Consider the following 20,786-nt stretch of genomic DNA (forward strand, 5'->3'; position numbering starts at 1 on the left):
GCCTAGGGGCAGGGATGGGAAGACGCGATATTTTAGGGGGTTCAGTCTGAAATCACAAACAGGCTCTTTGAGTCAAATATACCTGATCTTGACTCCTGGTGGTTCCCTTTCTAGCTCCGGGCCTTTGAGCAAGTTGATTCTCACACACTGGGCCTCCATTTCCTCCTGTGTGACAGGAGGGTGATTAAAACTGGGTCACAAAAAAAATGAGCTGACCTATGTTAAAGGACCAGTCAGTGCCTGGCACACACCAGGGGCTCAAAAAATATTAGTTTTCTTTCTGATTAACCCACTTTTTCTCCCCAGTTGTTGAAAAAGGAAAGTCCTTGCTTAAAGGGAGGATAAATGGTACGTTCCTGGATTTCTTCGTTTGATGATGACCTGTGATCCCTTGTCTTCATGTCTCCAGCCTCTATTTTTACACTCTTAACTGGATTTCTCAGACTTATTTTCACTGGTCAAAGGGCTTTTCCACCATTAAATCCTCTGTGCCAGACAGCAGCCAGACCTCCCCTGCAGTGCCCTCTGCTGCCATCCCAGTCCCAGGCACAGGCAGGAAACCCAGGTGTGCACACCCAGGCCGGGTCTCCCACAAGGAAGTCATCAGGTTAAATAGCAGAGGCTGCTCACCCAGGCAGCCTGATTGTCAGCATGAGTTTGCAGTGGCCTCTTAGTTTGCCCTCCAGTACCCAAATCCATCCCCTCCAATCCATACTGCAACTTCATCTCATTGCTTTCTAATTGTGGCCAAAAATTCTAAACCGTCCCTGTCACTCTCCTGCTCCAGAACCCTCAGTGGCTCCCTATTGCCCTCAGAACCAAGTCCCTGGCACACAGGTCCTTTGATATCTCACTCTGCTTGCCTCCCCAAGCCCATCTCCTCCACACAATATGCTCCAGTCAGACCAAATCACTTGCCTTTCCGTAAACACCCATGCTGTTTCCCACCTCTCTGCCCTTGGATGCCTTTCTTGTGCCTACAGTGCTCTAGCATGGTATTCCTAACCTGCTTGGCTATAACACTACCTGAAGAGGAAGAGCTTGTGAAAAATAGGTATCGATGCTTAGGCTCACCTGCTGAATCAGAATCTCCAGCCGAGGAACCGGGGAATCTATATTTTTAACGAGCGCCTGGGGTGATTCTTCTGACTTGGCAAACTGGAGAAGCACTCTTTTCGTGTACCTTGTCCACTAACAGACTTCTGCTTAGTGGTCACCACCTCAGGGAAGTCCACCTGACACTCCTCCTTCCCATAAGAGCGATGACAACAGTTAGCATTTATCAAGCTCTTATATCCAGTAGTGTTCTAGGTACTGGGCATGTAGCAATTCTTTTAATCCTTGGGAGGGATGCTGTTGTGATCTCTATCATAGCTAAAGTAATGGAAGGTCTCAGGAAGCACAGAGAGGTTGAGCAAGTTTCCCAGACTCACACAGGTAGAAAGTGTCCAAGCCAGTTTAGAGCCTGGGAGTCTGCCTTCAGATCCCTCACTCTGTCACCTAATGGGCCAGGTCACTCTTGGCAACAGCATCATCATCTTGTGGGCTGAGGACTGGCTTACTTGCTTCTTTCCTCCTCTCCTAGATCCTGAACTCCAGAAGACAGGCATTTACATCCACAGGGTCTAGCAAAGTTCTAGGTACACGATATGAACTCAGTAAACCTTTGTGGCAGAAAAAGGAGGAGAAAGGATGATGGGAGGGGCCTGTGAGTGTGGAGAGATGCCCTGGGTCTTTGTTTGGGGATGAGAAAGAAGCAAGGAGAGGCAAAGGATGGGATCGAGTTAAACAGAAGAAGGGGTCTCAGCTTTCCCAAAAGGATCATGTTGCCTTTTTCTCCGGCAGGTGCAACCTGGCCCCAGTACAGGAGTATGCCCGGGATGTGGGGCTCAAGACAGACCTGGTAACCATGAACCCCTCGGTCATCCAGCGGGCCTTTGAGGACTTGGTCAATGCCACATGGCGGGAGAAGCTGCTGCAACGGCTGCACAGCCTCAATGGCAGCATCCTGTGGATCCCTGCCTTCATGGCCCGGGGCGGCAAGGAGCGTGTTGAGTGGGTCAACGAGCTTATCCTGAAGCACCACGTCAACGTGCGCACTGCATACCCCTCGCTGCGCCTGCTGCACGCTGTTCGCGGGTGAGCGGCCTCCCTACAGGCCAGTAGGACCGTCACTAAGTGTGGGAGATTCTTGGTAGGCAGTATCCCTTTCCCAGGTGCATTTCCATCCCAGCTCCACCACTCATTTGCTGGATGGCCTCAGCAAGTCACCTGGCCTTTCTGAGCCTCCATTCCTTGAGAGATGAGGGGGTTTGGCAAGTGGGTTTCATCTGGCATGCCAATTTTGACCAATGGGTAGTGCCTGCCTAGAGAGCTGAGTTGAGAATGATCTTGGGGGTGGGGCTGTCTTGAGGCTCAGTGGGAACAGATGCCATGAACATGGGAGGAGAGATGGCGGCTGGCAAGTCACATACCATCCCAGGTGTGTGATTTTCAAGAAAATCAGGATCAGATGCACTTGACTTCAAGTAATTCACCTTAATCTCTTTAAACTTTAGTTGCCTCTTCAGGGAAATATGAGTGGGAATGGTAACATTGGAGGATGTGAAGACTAAATGAGATAATGTATGTGAAATGCCTAGTAAAATTTCGGTAGAAACATTTAATGTTATCATCAATCATCGCTATCTTTATGTCTCAGTGCAATATTCTCTAACTCTACAGAGCACATCTTACTGATTGGGCTGAGATCTTCAAAGGAGCGTCTCTTAGGATATGTTTTTGTCCACAAGGTCTTCTCTCTAAGATGGAGGGGAACTTTTTACCTAGGCATATGAAAGAGATAGGGAGAGTTAAAGCAATGGAATCCACTCTCTTTAAGAAGAGTTTTGATGTAACTAATTAGGTAAGGATTTTCCTGGTTAGGCCTGGATCTCTAATTCCAGGAAAGAGATTCCAAGAATTAAGGAAAACAAATAGGAAATGTTGAGGAGGGTCTGAACTATTCCTATCAAGAAGTCCATGTCAACCTGGATGGCATTCTTAAACAGCCCCAGCCAAACAAGTAGTAGTTCCCAGTCTCCTCCTTGTTTCCTCCCATTCATGTGACCTGGCATAGATCTCCCTGGCACTTGGATCAGTAAATTGGCTAGGAATTTACTAGTGCCCATGATAGCAGCCACAAGAAAAATAGTTTAATATTAATCATTCATTCACTCTCTTCCAGTTATCTATTGCAGTAAAAATCATCTCATAACTTAGTGGCTTAAAAAAACAACAACATCCATTTTATATTGTTTACAATTTCTGTTGGCTAAGAATCTGAGAAGGGCTCACCTGGATGGTTCTTAGGTCAGGTGCAGTCAGACTGGCTAGAAGTAAAACAGTGGGGGGCTGAAGCAGCTGGGGTTGCCCATGCGTCTCTCTCTCTTTATGTTGTATTAGGGTTTCTCCAAATGATCTCTCTGCATGGGCTAGATTGGGCTTCCTCACAGCATAGTAGCCTTAGAGTGGTCAGACGTGTACATGGTGGCCCAGGCTCTAGCACAAGTGGCCCAGAGACCAAGGCAGAAGCTGCATCACATTTTTAGACCACATAGTGTCACTTCTATTATCATCTACTAGTCATTAAATTAGCTTAGAATCAAGGGGAGTAGACATAGATCCTGCCTCTCAATGGGAAAGTGCCAATTTGTGTACATGTTTTAAAACTTAAACACATTCATTCCGCATATATTTATTGAGTGCTTACTATGCGCCAGGCTCTGTTCTAGACACTAAGACACAGTAGTGAATAAAATAAAGATCTCAGATCTCATTAACAATTAAGTTTTCTTATAGGGAAAGATAAATTACAGGTAAACAAATAAATAAGATACTTTTAAATGGTGCTATCAGGAAACTCTTCTCTAGAAAGAAGTTGGTTTGAGCTAAGTCTCAAGGGACAAAACAGCACCAGCCATGTGCAGATCTGGGGTAGGAACCTTCCAGGTGGAGGGAACCTTAAGTGCAAAGGCCTTGAGGTAGGAGGGTGTGTTCAAGGTTCAACCAAGAGACAAATGTGGTTGAAACAGAGTGAGCAAGGAGAAAGGGGAAGGAGATGATGTTGGTGAGAGAGGCAGGGGCTAGAATGCACATATGTTTGTGGGCCATGGTAAAGAGTTTGGGTTTGGTTCTAAGTTTGAGGGGCAGTGAAGGAGGTGAGGGAGAAGACCTGAGTTGTGTCTTTAAAAGATCCCTCCAGCAAGAATGAAAGCTGGAATATTTGTTGGGAAGCTGCTGCAATAGCTCTGGCAGGAAATAATGATGGCTTAGACTAGGATTATGGCATGGGATATCTAAGAGTTGGTCAGATTTGCTATAAAATTTTGAGGTAAAGGCAGCAGGATTTGCCGGTAGATTCTATTTAAGGACCATAATGGGGGAGAGAAAGAGAAAAATCCAGGATGACTCTTAGAATTAGAGTTTGAGCAAACAAGCCCAAGCAAACAAGCACAATGTGGCGGTGCCATAGTCTGTGATAGCAGAGCTTAGAGAAGCCCATGCATGTTTGGGGGCATTGTGGAAGGGAGTTCTTTCTTGAGCATACGAAGTGTGAGATGCCTGTTACAAATGTATATCCTACCACACTCCTGACCTCCCAGCTTGGGGTCAGGCCCTATACCCAATTGCCCATCCAACCACATGGCAGATCACCAGGGACGTGAGGGAGCCCAGTGTACAGACTCCCCACTGACTGAGGGGCATCAGGATGCTCTTCACTGGGGACTTAGCATAACTCAGTGTGACCCTGGGAAGCCCTCTGAGCCACCCACAAAGGATTCTTGTCCTCATGGTGACTGTGGTCACCCAAGCCTGTGACCAACACTGGTCTCATTAAGATGGGTATCAACAGGGAAAACCCATTGCCCCCAAGAAAGCCCGAGAGAGACATTCGATAAGGAGCAGCCACATGTGTGTCTGATGGAGCCAGAATGATCCCCATATGGACACGGGGCTCAATGGGGCTACATACTTTATCCTAGAGGTTGGTCTCTCAGGACCATGTTTTCACTTCATCCCTGTCAGAGTAGGTCTGCAGTGGCAACCCTCATCTCGTGGACTGTTTAAATATTAAATATCGTTCCTTCCTAGAAGGAGGAAACTCTTGAGATGGTTCTGGAGTCCTTGGGGATAAGAGGAGAAACACTGCCCTTTGTTAAGGAGAGAAAATGTCCCTTGAATGGGGAATGGGCAACCACCTGGAAGAAACTGATGCAGCCAGATCTATTTCCAGCTATAATTGACTCACTTTCATCTGTCAAAACAGCATTAAGCACCAGTAATAAGCCCTTTAAACAAACAGGCTGTTCATCCTGAGACTGCAACATCTTCAGTTGCAGGACCACCCCGGGAGGAAATACTGCAGGAGATTAGCCTCTTCTTTTAGCAGGGGGAGAAGAAGGGGAAACGGAGGCTTGGAATGGAATTCTGCCAATGATCCTCTCCCTCCGTGGGGCCATTGGACTCTGCAGGGTGCTGGGTCTAATAGGACACCAATGAAAAGGTAGGGAGCATGTTCTTAGCCCTTGCCTTGGTGGGACCTTACCTGGTGTTCACTGCAAGTGGAGGAATGGGCTGGGGAGGGATGCAGTACAAAGTCACACAAGAAAAGACCAAGGGATTGTAGAGAGGAAGGCTGAGGAGGAATCTGGCCAAGAGGCACTGTGGCCTAGCACCAAAACCATGGGCTTTGGCAGTAGCGACACCTCCAAAGGGTCCAGACCCCAGCTCCGTGACTGGCTTGGTTGTATCATCTGCCTTACCCCAGAGCCCCGCAGAAGACACATGTAATTAATCAATCGTGCCTACTGTGATTGTGGCAGCTGCCACCTGCCACTTGGAGAGCTACAATGTGGGAAAGACATAAGACTTGTCCTATGGACTCAAGAGTTCCAGAGGCTGGAGCCACAAGGAGGAAAGTGCAATAGGCTGAATTTAAGACAGGACTCTGTAGTAGTCAGAGCAGTCGACTAAGTTAAACCAGTCACTCATGAGTTCTTCACCTTGAAGTCCCAATAATGGACTGCAGTTTGCAAAATAATCTTGTTTCCTTATGTTAAGATGTGTTACCCAATAAACCCCCTGTTTATAGGGTATGTGGGGGGGAGTGTGAATAAACTTTTATTTTGATAAAATATACATAACATAAAATTTACCATTTTAATGATTTTTTTTTTCAACTTTTATTTTTGATTCAGGGGGTACCTCTGCAAGTTTGTTACCTGGGTATATTGCATGATGCTGAGGTTTGTGATACAAATGATCCCACCACCCAGGCACTAAACTTAGTACCCAACAGTTTTTCAACCCTTTCCCCATTCCCTTCTTCTCCAGTGTCTACTGTTGCCATCTTTATGTCCATGAATACCCAATGTTTAGCTCCCACTTATAAGTGAGAACATGTGGCATTTGGTTTTCTATTCCTGTGTTAATTCACTTAGGATTACGGCCTCTAGTTATTAGATCATCAGGGAGAGTTACTTGTGAATGGGTATTGTTGTTAATACACCATGCGTCCATGATGTATTCCATGGTGTATATGTACCACATTTTCTTTATCCAATCCACCACTGCTGGGCACCTAGTTTGATTCCATGTCCTTGCTATTGTGAATAGTGCTGCTATGAACACGCCAGTGCATGTGTCTTTTGGTAGAATGATTTGTTTTCTTTTGGATACTCATCCAGTAATGGGATTGCTGGGTGGAATAGTAGTTCTACTTTCCTTGCAAAATCTCCAAACAGCTTTTCACAGTGGCTGAACTAATTTACAATCCCGACAATATATAAGCATGCTCTTTTCTCCACATCCTCACCAACATCTGTTGTTTTTTGACTTTTTAATAATAGCCATTCTGACTGGTATAAGATGGTATCTCGTTGTGGTTTTGATTTGCATTTCTCTGATGATTCATGGTGAGCAGCATTTTTTCATGTATTTGTTGGCCACTTATTTGTCTTCTTTTGAGAAGTGGCTGTTCATGTCTTTTGCCGATTTTTTAATGGGGTTGTCTTTTGCTTGTTGAGTTGTTTAAGTTCCCTATAGATTCTGGATATTAGACCTTTGTCGGATGCATAGTTTGTGAATATTTTCTCCCGTTCTGTAGGTTGTCTGCATTTTAAGCATTGTTAATTGTACATTTCACTTAGAAGAAATTCACTCTTAGAAGAAAACTTAGGAGAAGGTTTTCATCACCTTGTGTTTGGCAATGGTCTTTTAAGTATGACACCAAAAGCACAGGCAATGAAAGAAAAAATAGATAAATTGGACTACCTAGAAATGTAAAACATTTGTGCATCAAAGGACAGTCTATCAAGGCAACTCATATAATTAGAGAAAAGATTTACAAATACTATACCTGATAAGGGATTAACATCCAGGATATGTGAAGAACTCTTACAGCTCAACAACAAAAAACCCAAATAACTCAATTCGAAAATGGGCAAACGACTTGGAATAGACATTTCTCCAAAGAAAATATACAAATGGCCAATAAGTACATGGCAAGATGCTCCGCTGATCATGAGGGAAATACAAATTAAATACATGAATGTATTAGTCTGTTTTCACACTGCTATAAAGAAATACCTGAGATTGGGTAATTTATAAAGAAAAGAGGTTTAATTGGCTGACAGTTCTGCAGGCTCGCCAGGAATCATAGCGGCTTCAGCTTCTGGGGAGACCTTAGGAAGCTTCCAGTTCTGACAGAAGGCAAAGGGAGAGTGAGGCGTCTCACATGGCAGGAGCAAGAGAGAGAGGGAGGTGCTGCACACTTTTCAACAACCGGATCTTATGAGAACTCACTCATTATCATGAGGACAGTATCCACTGCATGGTGCTAACCCATTCACAAGAAACTGTCCCTGATGATCTAATCACCTCCCACCAGGTCCCACCTCCAACATTAGGGGTTACAAAATTCAACATGAGATTTGGTGGGGACACAGATCCAAACCATATCAATGAGATATCACTTCATACCCTCTAGCATGGCTATTAGTAAACACACACACAGAAAATAACAAGTGTTGGTGAGGATGTGGAGAAATAGGAACGCTTCTGCTTTGCTGGTGGGAATTTCAAATGAGAATTCACTTTTAGGGCAGTGACCAGGGATCAGTATAGTCATTTCACATCTGGACATAAGTCAGCTACCTTGACAAAGCATTTCATGGGCAACTTGGACTTGACGGACAGTTTAGGGAATTGAAGGGGACAAACGTTAACTTGTTACCTTCATTTTGTTACCTTCATTTTGCAAAAGAGGAACTTAATGCTCAGACAAGTTAGGTCATTTGTATGAGGCCACCCAGCATCTAAGTGGCACAACCAGGAACTGAACTGCATTCTCTCGCTCTAACGTGGTGCACCAGGTGCAGCAGAAATTTGCACTCATTTAGGGACAGGGATGGCAATGAGCTGAGTGGGCCAGGAGCTGCCACACTGGAGAAGAGGTGTTAGAAGACCACGGCAGGTAGCAACGCATCAAGCCTACACGTGCACACACTGCAGTTGTTCAGAGCCTGGGGCAGCACCTTATCAGGGAGAACAAGCTGAAAGGTCAGAGCTCCTCAGCATCCCCTCCAACACCAGCCAGCACCTGGGCATGACACAGTTGTGCTGAAACCCCAGTTGAGGCTCTCCATGCCACTTGCCCTTGAGTGTGCCTTTGGTTTCGCTCTTCTCAATTTGTTTGGCTGCCCCTTCACAACAAAGGCATTTTTCAGAAGGAAAGCAGACATCCTTGGGTGGTGACTCAGAAAGGCTCAGAAATACAGTCACACATTCTGCATGCCGCTCTCGATGGCTTGCCACAGGACATGTAGGAAAACAGCTGAGGGGCACATACTACATAGTGAACGCTTACATGCCGCACGCCATGCCAAGTAGCATTATCTCATGTCATGAGAGGACTACTGCCATTATCCCCATTTTAAAGATAGGAAAACTGAGCCTCAAGGAGTAACTTGCACAAGATCCCACGGCTGGTTAGGGACAGATCTAGGTCTCCTCCCTGCTCCTGATCACCATCCATTTGCCCCTATTACACATAACTAGGAATTAGTGATGGCACCCTAGAGAATCACGTCAGGGAGGCCAAGGCCAGGATGGGTTTGAGTTTATGAAAATATTAAGAAAAACAGAAAAGTCTTTTTATGTTTCAAGTAAGAACCAAAGGGCTAGGAGCAGATGGCATAGGGGCTACAAAGGGCAAATGTCTAATGAACTCCTCAACCCCTATATCTGTCTTTTCAGCAAAGATGAGTCTTTTACTTGGATAGGGGAACGGGGCCTTTGGGTTCTTTACTGACAGTCCCACTTTACTGCTCTAAAGCAGTGGTTCTTTACATTCATGGTCCCCAGACCAGCAGCATCAGCATCACTGGGAACTTGTTAGAGACGCACATTCTCAGGCCCACCCCAGACCTGGTGAATCAGAAACTCTAGGAGTGGGGCCCACCAATCTGTGTCTCAGCAGTGCTCCAAGTAATTTGGTTGCACAGCGTACGTTTGAGAACCACTGCTATCCACAGAGTCAAAACCAATGAACCTCCCAGGGGCAAACTTGCAGTCAGACCACTGAGCAGCTGGCCATGATCTTCTCCAAATCATGCAGAATTAGAGAAGGGAATCAGGGACAGGCAATCTCTGTCCCAATTTTCTAAACAGGAGGAAAGGATGGACAATGGTGAGCTTAATGTCAACACCAAGCTAGAGTTTCAAATAGGTTACCAATCCTATGGCTGATGAATGCTTAAAGATGGAGAAGTAGAACTGGAAGATACCTGGGCACACTGTTCTGATGTTCCTTTGTGAGGCAGGCAGCAGACGGGTAGACCAGGGGTTAGTATAGTCATTTCACATCTGGACATAAGTCAGCTACCTTGACAAAGCAACTTGACGGACAGTTTAGGGAATCAAAGGGGACAAATGTTAACTTCTCAGAACAACCTGATAAGATAGATATTATTTTCCTCTCCTTTCTACTCATAAGGAAACTAAGGCTCAGAAATGCAAAGTAAATTGCCCAATTGGAATTTACAGAACGTCAACATATGAGTCTGGGGGAAAGGGGAAATTCAACCCGTAACAGCTGGGTTAGATGGCCTCCCTTCCCACGCTGAGATTCTCTCATTCAACACATCTGAGTCTCTGCCCGCACAGTGTACTTATGAAATTTCTGCCTATCTGAGGCAGTGAGCAGAGAAAGGGGAGCATGTTTCTGAAACCCAAGCAGAAGGCCTGCCCTTCTGTAAATTGCAGATGAGGAGAGGAAAGAAGCTGGGATTCAAATCCACGTATATAGGCATCAGTGATCTCTACTATCTCCACTGTGACCTCCTTGTATCCTTGACAGATAGTTTAACCACTATCTGCTGACCATTGACACCCAAAGGATGCTAATTAGACTAATGTGGACCACAGAGAGACCTCTCTGAACCAGCCACGGGGCTTGGTCTCTGTCCCCATTTTTACCAATAACTTAAATGACAGCATCAGTGGTCTGCTTAGCACATTCACTGGTGATGTGACTTTTGGGGGATTCTCCATATTTGGGGTCTCAGAATTAGAACCAACTCAACCAAAGAGGAAAAAGTTTGACATGGACAAATGCAAGATTTTGTGCTTAGGTTCAAATCATGTATACAAGCACAGAGAGATGAACAGCACCAACCATCAGTGGGTGTGTGGTTGCTCAAAAGGATAACATGGTCTTGGGTCACAGCAATGAATGGATAGCATCTCTGAGAGTCAGGGAGGTTGGTGATGGCCTTGCTTTTCTCTGCCTGGCCAGATCCCACTTAGAGAATCACATTTTTCTTTAGGTGCCAGGCCAGAGAGGGGCCACAGTGGCAGAGAAATTTGGAAGCTGAGAGGTTTTGAGAGAGAAGGTTCCAAGGAACAAGAGAGTTTTATTTACTCAGCAAATACTCTTTAGGCACCAGTAGGCTCCAGGCCTGTGCTGGGGGAATAAAAAAGTCAATAGAACAAGGCTCCTGCCCTCCATTGGCTCATAGATTTGCTCTGTGAGGCTCCAGGTGTAGAACTAGGGTTGGGGGAGGAAGCCAGATTCCTTCCGGACACTGGGAAGAATATTCCAACAAATAAGATCATCTGAAATGGGCTTGGCTGCCTCTTAGGAGCTGGTGAATTCAGCATCTTTGGAGATATTCAGGCAGCAGCGAACCCCCCATTACTGGGATGGTGGAGAGGAAATCCCTGTCTTACAGAGTTGGCAGATTAGCTCGCTAATCAGGGCTACCATAACAACGTCTCACAGACTGGGTGGCTTAACCGACAGAATGTATTATCTAGCAGTTCTGGGGGCTGGAAGTTCAAAACTCAGGGGTTAGCGTGGTTGGTCCCATCTGAGGGCTGTGAGGGAAGGATCTGCACCAGGCCTCTCACCTTGGCTTGCAGATCGCCATCTTCTTGTTCCCATGGCCTTCTACCTGTATGCCTGTTTCCAAATCCCCCCTCTTTGCAAGGACATCAGTCATATTGGATTAAGGCCCACCCTAGTGACCTAATTTTAACTTGATTACTTCTGTGAATACCCTCCTTCCAAATACAGTCACATTCCAAGGTACTGGGGGTTAAAATATCAACATATGAGTTTGGGGGAAAGGAGAAATTCAACCCATAACAGCTGGGTTAGATGGCCTCCCTTCCGACTCTGAGATTCTCTCATTCAACACATCTGAGTCTCTGCCCCCACAGTGGACTTACAAAATTTCTGCCCATCTGAGGCAGTGAGTAGGGAGAGGGGAGCATGTTTCTGAAACCCAAGCAGAAGGCCTGCCCTTCCGCTCTCACCAGCAGCTGGCAGGGCCCAGCCTCTGGTGCCAACAAGGCGGGCTTCAGCTGCCCCAACCTGAGCAGCTCACCCAGGGGCCCCTGGCTCTGCTGGCCTGTGGGGTGGCACGGAGCCCTGGCTGGCTGTTGGCTAGGAAGGTGAGCAATGGAGTGGAAGGACACCGAGGCAATTGAGTATGGCCTCAGGCAGCTGGTGGTGAATGGCTCTAATTTAATTACAACATCGAAGGAGGCTGCGACCCACAGAGACGGTGGCCCCTCAGGCAGGAAAGCAGCCCTGGGTGCAGACAAGGCCTGTGAATTGGTGCTTAATTAGGCACCAGGAGCCTAATTAAGGCTTTAGGACGGCACTGATTCAGCTTGCCTCTGGCCAGGGCCAGAGGGGCCAGGTCAGCAAAGCCAGCCCTGCTGCAGAGACTTGAGGGCCCAAGGTGAGAGAAGAGTAAGCAAGGTGCAAAAAGATAGGGAGAGACCAGCACAGGTTGCTGGTGGCTCCTCCCAGACAGGACCATGGCAGTCCAGAGAGTGTGTCCCTAGGGCTGGTCCCTTCCCTGTGCTGGTCCCAGTCTCCTCCGGTTGACAGAGGGTGAGGTGAACTAGATTCACCTTTTTGGAAGCGTGCTCCGTGAAGGAGAAAAGGAGGGACGTCTGTGATATGAAGGCATAGGTGGCTCCCGGCATTTGTGTGTAATGGATTCTCTCTCTCTCCAATTTTTTTTTTAAATAGCAATGCATATAGTGAAAAGACATCCAAATTGGATTAAAGGATTTAAGGTAAAAAGCAAACTCCGCTCCGCACCCCCTGTCCTCCTCCACAGAAGCAACCTGTTAAACCTGCTTTCTGTGTGTGGATCCTTCCAAAAATAACCCCTTTTTACACCTACGGAACGTGGTTTAAGTACTGCACCTTGTTAAATTCTGGAAAGTATTCCCTATTGACACACACCACCTCATTCTCCTTCACAGCTGCCTGGCAGTCCACTGTGTGTCTGGACCATAATTTATGTAAGCAGAAGCCATTGGCGGGCATTGAGGGTGTTTCCAATTTTTTGCCAGTATAATCAAGGCTACATCGATCACCCTTGTGCTGATATCTGCAAACATATGCACATCTATAGGTTTTGCTTTTCAGAAGTCTTTGCCAATTTGCATTGTTAATTTTTATAGTTACTGCCAATTACCCTCCCTAGAGGTAGGTATCGATTCACATCCTCACCTACAATTATGGAAAATACCTGTTTTCTCTTAACCTCACCAACGGGTGTATTATCAACATTAGTTATGTTTACCAATCCAATGAAAAGTGGTATCTGATTGTTGTTTGAAATTGGATTCCTTTGATTATGAATGAGATTGAATATAATTTTGTTTCTTTGGAGTGGCATCGATTGAAGCTCCAGAATCCAGCCAGAAGGCTTAAGCCCCCAAGAAATGGTCTTGCTGGACCTCCTGCTGGGCCACAGGGGACAGAGATGATACCTGGGCATGAGCAGTAGTCTCACCACTCCTGGCGGGGCCCGCCATGTAGCAGGAAAAACCCCCAGTGCCATACCTTTCTCCTTTCTTTTGGTAACTTGCTGTCTAGGATGGTGTGAGCCTGCCTTTCCCATGTGCAGTCCTGGCAGCTGCCTAAAAGGGCTTGCAGTGAAGCTGGGGTCATTTATCTCTCCTGATAATGTCCCCAGAATGAACCTCTAGCCTCTGCTTGCTGCTTTTCATTCACTGCTCTATTAAAGATTTGTGAGGTGCCCACTTTATATATGTGCCATGCTAGGATCTGGAGTTATACAGAAGCAGGAAGTCAGTACATTTGCTTATAGAATTTAAAACTGTAGGGAAGGAAAAGACAAGTAAACAAGTAATTCCAGTGTAGCGTGATAGGTGCTGTGATAGGGGAAGAACAACATACCGGACACAAAACCATCCAGGGAGGTCCAGGAGGCTTCCTGCAGGAAGTGGCTTCAAAGCCAAGACCATAAGAAGGGACTGCTAGCCAGGACCACATAGGACGTGTCATGGAAGAAACCAAGATGTTCCTCGTGGCAGTGTGGCTGTGCACACTGGGTACTGGGAGAGATGTGCAGGCCCAGATCCCAAGGGCCTCACAAGCCCGATGGAGGCTATCAGGTTTTCTCCTGTGGACTCCAGGAGTCACTGGAGGGTTTTCAGTGGCATGTCCATATTTGAGGCTAGCCTGGCTTACTTGAGCAAGAGTGTTGGCTTAGGCAGGCAGGGAGGCCTGGGGATCTGGAATTAGACTCAGCATCCCCATGCCTTGATCAGCCTTTCCCAACAGCCCCAAATTCTAAGACGAAGTCCTCAGCTCTCCAATACTGCAGAGATGGTGTCTCATTCTGAGATATCCTGCAGCACACCAGAGGCCTCAACAGTGTTCCCAAGGAAAGGACAGCCATGGGCTGTAGGGCCCCTGGATCAGGGCTGAGGCTGCCAATGCAGAGGACAGGAGAGCAGGAGCCCGAAAGTTCTGTTCCCAGCTTTGCTGCTGATTGTTCAGAAAGCATCACTGAGTCTCCCTTGATGACCACCTGTGAGGCATTCCTGCTCCTTAGGGACATCATCAGCTTTATCCCACAGTGCTTTTAGCTTCTTGGAGGAAGCCCTTTTGGTCCCCTTTTCCAACAGTGACAGCCACTATTCTTTCCACATACCCAGCCCAGGAACCCAGGGAAAAAGACAAATGTGCTTTGGAGATGATTTTGGCAATCCTCATTGATTTCTGTCCGTGCTCATAAAATACGGTGCTTAATTGTCATGGCATTTGGGGTAGCCAATTTGAAAAATAATTACTGCCTTCTTTGAGATTACTTTGGCTTCTAATTAAAATCTCAAGACTGGGATATTAAAGGTGCATTGTCAATACAACGTCCCGGATGCACCCAGCTAACCTCATTTGGGAAGGCAAAATTAATTAGTTTGTGTTTTAACACCCAGCTGTTATCCTAAGGAAAGGAATAGTCTACAAGTCGGCCATGCACACAGCCTCTAAATTGGCCAGAGCAACGGAGGAGAGATAAAGGAAATCGAGAGTGATTTGTTCATGTATAACTCAGTCAGCTTCTATTACAAGCTGCTCGTTAAGTGGCGCTCCCGTGTCCCTGTCAGACATCGCTCAGGAGTTCTTGTTTACCCGTGGAGGCAGAATCGGAAATAAGTGGGTCCCTCTGTGCCACTGAGCTCTGGATTCATTCCGGAGCCTCATTTGCTGTTAACACCTTTTCCAGTTAGCAATTCTGGGTGAAAAGCCTGGCCCCAGATCTGAGAGGTTGGGCGTTTCTATTCCTGTCCCAGCTGGCCGCAGTTACAAAGCTGCGTGCACTGCTGGCTTCCTCCTTTCTTCTTACCTACATCTTCCCATTTTTCAATTCCATTTGAGTCAAATGTTTGCTGAGTGCAACAGAAGTCAGGATAATCAATCCTAGGCTATGCTACAGTAACACACCCTGAGACTCCAGCACTTCAGCACAACAGAAGTTTATTTCTCACTCTCGCAAACTGTGATGTGAGCTGGCAGGGGCTCTCTTCCAATCAGTGATTCAGGGATCTAGGATTCTTCCGTCTTAGGCTGACATCTTCTGACCAGGAGACTTTGAAGTTCTCCAAGGCAGGGGAAGAAAAAGTGGGAGAGCCTGCTCTTGAACACCAACCAAGAAAGGACACATTGTTTTTGTCGCAGGCTATTGGGCCAGAACTAGTCACTTGACCCCAGCCCAGTTACCAGAGATGCCAGGAGATGTTTGTTGAGTGCTGCTGTCTCTGCAACAGTGCTTTGGACCCAGCATGCACTGAGCAAGATGCCTTTGAATCCTACTACAAAGGGGTGTAAGGTGTGGTCCCTGCGCTTGGGGAGACCACAGTACAGTTTCATGTTCCCCTTCTGGAAAGCATCCCTTCCGTCTCTAAAATGACCATTCACTTCTTCCGCAGTCATAGTTCTTGAGGCCCTCAGCACAGAGGCAGCATGACCAACGACCTTCCCAGGAGCCCACAGATCAGCGGGAAAGGCAGGTGTGCACAATGCGTAAGACTGTAGCCAGGAAAGCACACTGGTGCACGGGTGACCACAGCTGCCCAGAGACAGGGCAAAAGTGCAAAGGAGTGTTGATCTGAGCCTTGATAGGAGGAGGTGCCATGAAATAGCATAGTAATGAATTTTCAGCCTGGGCTGCTAAGCACAATAAGAGAAGTAGAAACAAAGCTGATGGTAATCATCTGGAGGTGGTTAACAGTCTGACTGGGGAGATGACAGTAGAACAAAGGCAATATTTCCAGGAAGATAGGATGCACGTGCTTAGTTTCTGGAGGTGGGAAAGAGAGTTCACCACAGGGATCAGTGGGGAAAGGCATCTAGGCGAGCACCCAGCACGTGTGGAGGCCCAGCACACGCCTGAGTAACCTCAGAAGCACCTATGGGCCACTTGGACGTTTCATCGCTGATTCGATTCCTCTCTCCCCCTTTCTGGTCATAACATTGATGGCCTGAAAAGAAATTCATTTCTGAAAGCCTTCCCCTACTAAGACCTTGCTATCAGAAAATAAACCATTGTTTATCTGGCCTGTGTTAGGGCTTGTGTTCACTTAGGAAGTAAACATCGGGGGGATGTTTCATGCGGGGACACCGTAGTGGCTCGACGATCCCTGGGTAACGTCAGCCCACAGCTGCAGCCAGCTCATTCCCAGCCTGGGGAGTTGCCATGGGGTGAAAAATGCTCAAGAACCAGGAGCCTCAGACGCCTGTGTTTTATCCAAACTCTGTCTAACCAGCTGTTTGAGAAGCTTGTCTCTTCTCAAGCAAGTCACACTGGACTCCCGTGTTTTCCTTTCTAAAATGACAGAAGAGGACAAGTTCAGTCTAGGAGGCCCATGCATTCACCACACAGACATGGCCTGTGGGATCACCCAGTAAGACCTCACATGGTGTTGTTTTGTTTTGTTTTTGAGATGGAGTCTCGCTCTTGTCACCCAGACTGGAGGGCAATGGCGCAGTCTTGTTTCACTGCAACCTCTGCCTCCCAGGTCAAGCGATTCTCCTGCCTCAGCATCCTGAGTAGCTGGGATTACAGGTGCATGCCTCCATGCCCAACTAATTTTTGTATTTTTAGTAGAGACGGGGTTTCACCATGTTGGCCAGGCCAACTCTTGACCTCAGGTGATCCGCCCGCCTCAGCCTCTCAAAGTAAAATTTTAATTAGTTGCCAACATTTAAAAATTTGGAGAATTTGCATAAAAATCCTGATTTCTAATACTCACAAAAAAAAATCTGAAGATCTGGGACCACCATACTCAACAACAGTTAAGACTGGCTACCCGTCACGATGCCCCAGTCCTCACCATTCCCTATTGCCTTCACAACACTGAGGCTGGGTGTTCGTTTTTCTTACACATGTCCCAAATCCCAGCTTGCTCAGTCACATGCCCTGCAAGGCTGCTGAGCTAACTGAGCTCTCCAGTCCCAATCACCTTTAAAACTCTATGACTATATTCCTGACACTTCTTCTTTTTCTCTAAATATATCTCATTCTTGGGTCCTTTTGGCAGAACCACCCACCAGTCATCACAGGAGTTCTTAGGCGTAGCTGCACAGTTGAATTACTGGAGGAGGCTGTGAGAATCCCAGTGTCTAGGCCACACATGGTAGTGAGATCCAGGCAGGTTTAAAGCTCCAGATGATTCCAGTATGTGGCGTAGGTTGAGAACTTCTGCATTAGAGCTGAAAATGCAATGGGCTAGTTTAGGAGGGGGTGAGCTCCCTGTTATGGGACGTAGTTAAGCCAAGGTGCATGAATACTTTGCAGGGATCTGTGAGAGGATCTCAGCATCAGCTGCTGCTCTTCTGAGATTCTTCTCCTCTTTACAGTCCCCCTGCCTTTGCCCCTCAAAGCCTCCCAAGCTTAGCTCCATTGAGCGTAGATGCTGCCGAGGTGGTCTAGGCAAGGGCTCCTTATCCAACAAACCCCAAGCTCAGCATCAAACATCCCCGAGCCAGCACCATCCCTCCTGCCTCCTACATATTAGCTGATGACTAAGCAAATGGCCGTGTGGGGTAGTCCCAGGACAATCACATTAGACCAACCACATTCCTAGCCACCCACCTATCTGTTGGGTCTGCTTCATGAAGGTGAAAGAACAAGGACTTGGGGTCAGAAGGCCTGAAAGGAGGACCTGGCTCTTCCCCTTGCCATCTGAGTGTGTTGCTCAATCCTCGTGCCCTGTGTGGAGCCTGGGTCTGAAGTGTGGGCCTGAGTCGAGGACACCCTGTAAAGTGGTAGCTGAGGGTAAGATGCTGAGAGAGGGCCAGATCTCAGCTGGGTGATACAGAGGGAAGGGAGGAGCTGTGCAGTGTGGTTAGGAAGGTTTGGAGAGAGAGAAAGGGGCATGAAATGGGCCTTTCAAACGAGACATTTAGCCCAGAGCTCAGAGCAAAGTGGAGACATGGGCCAGTTATCTAATAACCCTGATCACAACACAGCCTCCTAAAAATTCCAAGGCATCTTGGGAGTTCTTGAGAGTGGCACCAGTTCTGTACGTGGCCAGTGGGACACCCCACCCATAGTCTGCCCCTCACATTCCCAGAACTTCTTGGGGACTGGTACCACCCCGCCCCAGCCCTCTACCCCACCCCATAGAAAATTGGCTGTGTTCCCCTGGAATCACAAATATAAGAGGAAAAAGCCCCAAAAATATATATCTCTTCTGGGAAGCATCCTTTCCCATTCTGAAATAACCATCCACTTCTTCAGCCGTCATGAGCCGTAGCAGAGAGACAGCAGGAGAGATAACCTTCCAGGACCCCAGAGCTCAGTGTGTAAGGCAGGCATGGACACTGCAGCCCCTGGCGCACAGGTCTCCATGGGTGCCCAGAGGGACAAACTTAGCACAGCTCAGAGATGGGCAAAAGCTCAAAGGAATCTCGATCTGAGCCTTGGTAGCAGGAGGCACAAGGAAATAGTGCAGTGCCATGGTAGCTGTGGGCCAGACCTTCTGGGGAGGGTGCAAGTGTTGGTGGGAGCTGAAGCTGGAGGGTGGCATGGGCCAGGTCTTGCAGAGTTTCTGAACTATGGAACTTGGATTGTATGTGGAGCAGGGAGAGATTTCGGAGAAATGCCTGGGGGGCTACTAGGTGGAGGACAGATCACGGTGATGGGCTGCCACTGCAGAGACTTCTGAGAGAGAGCACAGGGAAGAAATGACGAAGATCTCAGTGTCCACAAACACTTGCTCCTGTTATTTTTCAATTGCACTGTGTTTGCAGTTACCAGCCAGAGCCATTGCCCTGTTCTGTGTCTGCCTTTGTCCCTCCCTTGGGTTTCCAGTTGAAAAATTTGGCTGCAAGGAAGTTTCTTGGCCCAGACAGGATGAAATCAGAGAAAGTGCGAGGAAAGGGGTCTTTGAAAGACAGGCTTATGAAACAACCGCGGTTGTCTAGGGGCCACCCAGGAGGCTCCTGTCGTGCCCGGGAGAATCGTGTTCACTCCGATTCTGGCCACCTAGGACCACAGACTTCATCAGCAATGTCGAAGGGGAGATTCAAGTCACCCCAGCCCCATAGTCGGGATGGGGGGTGTGAGAATGAGGATTCTCAAAATGCATTTTATTTCATCAATTGTTACATGATTAGGTGACTCACTGAACTTACATAGGTTATTGATAATCTATAACCTCATCTGATTCACAGGCTAACACCTCCTACAAACACACAAACAAAAAGGATTTAAGGTCGACACTGTGGGATGTTTTATGGGTTTCCTTTTATGAGCTGCAAAAGGAACAATTTTGCAAAAATAAAGAAGTATTTGGGCTTCTAGAAAACCTGTCCCTCCCACCCCAACCTTTCAGCTAAAAGCACTAAATCATATTAAACAGTTTCATCTTTCAGCAATATGTAAATGTTTTCTCTGATATATCTTTACTTCTGGCCTGAATTTAATGGGTGTGTTTGATTATGCAGTCACATGCATCTCTGTGGAGATGTCAACAGAAACCATGCTGGCCTTCACTTTAGTTAGGGAGGGCAAACCATGGAGTTTGCTTGAGGACAGAAAGATGTGAATTGTGTCTGGTCTAGAGACACAATGGTAAGAAATTTGTGGTAAGGAAAATGTCTTCCCACCAAGCCATAAGCATTGCCTTTTAAGGGATTCAGCCTAGGGTAAGTGGAAGCTTTTACTAGAAATAAAGACATTAGACCACACATCAGCATGCGTTCTGAGTCCCAGAGGGAGAATAACTGTGATGGAAAGTAAGACGATGACAAATAGAATGGATGTTTTCCCACTTTGGGAGAAAGTTCTAGATTTTCTTGGAATGTTGAGACCTGGAGGATATCTTGGAGATCACCTAGACTGTGACTCATCATTGCATAAATGTGAAACATTAGGTTCAGCAGAGAGATGTGACTTGCTCAAAGGCACACAGATAGTTGGTGACCAAACTGTCACTAAAACTCAGGTCTTGAGTTACTTCCCCCCTCTGAGCATGTTTCTTAGTCTGTGGAATGCACATAGTCTCTTCCTCACTGCATTCTTGGCTAAGGTGCACCCTGCACCCTTCTCTCTTCACTTCTCTTTGTTTCCTCTCATAACCCTTTAACAGAGGACTTGAGGCAGGAAGTGGGGACTCTGTTTCAGAGGTGGATACACTAAGATGTAGTGAGCAGTCTTTAGAAGAAAGAGAGTGGGCAGAACCCAGCCTTGCATGGCAAACCAGTGTCCAGGGCCCCCAGGGTAGTCACCCTTGGTCAGAGATGGGTATCGGAGAGGGGGTCCTGCAGCAGGGACAGCAAGGAAATCTGAAGACGCTCAGGAGGCAAGGATGGAATCAGGAATGCAGATCCGCAAGGGGACGCCCTGTGGGACTCTTGGAAAGGCAGCAGGCACCACACAAGAGCCAGTGGTTTCTCAGAGGTCAGC

The 20,786-nt window shown here is 47.1% G+C and overlaps 1 protein-coding gene across 1 annotated transcript in view; it reads left to right on the top strand.

Moving 5' to 3' along the window:
• The window catches only part of ST8SIA2 (ST8 alpha-N-acetyl-neuraminide alpha-2,8-sialyltransferase 2), a 75,302-nt gene that overhangs the window by 49,334 nt on the left and 5,182 nt on the right, over nucleotides 1-20,786 (top strand). Inside the window, exon 5 of the mRNA XM_003816786.6 lies at nucleotides 1,846-2,139. Within this exon, the coding sequence (XP_003816834.1) occupies nucleotides 1,846-2,139 (294 nt within the window). The remainder of the gene's footprint in view (nucleotides 1-1,845; nucleotides 2,140-20,786) is intronic.

The sequence above is a fragment of the Pan paniscus genome, chromosome 16 (genome assembly GCF_029289425.2).
Source record: "Pan paniscus chromosome 16, NHGRI_mPanPan1-v2.0_pri, whole genome shotgun sequence".
NCBI lineage: Eukaryota > Metazoa > Chordata > Mammalia > Primates > Hominidae > Pan > Pan paniscus.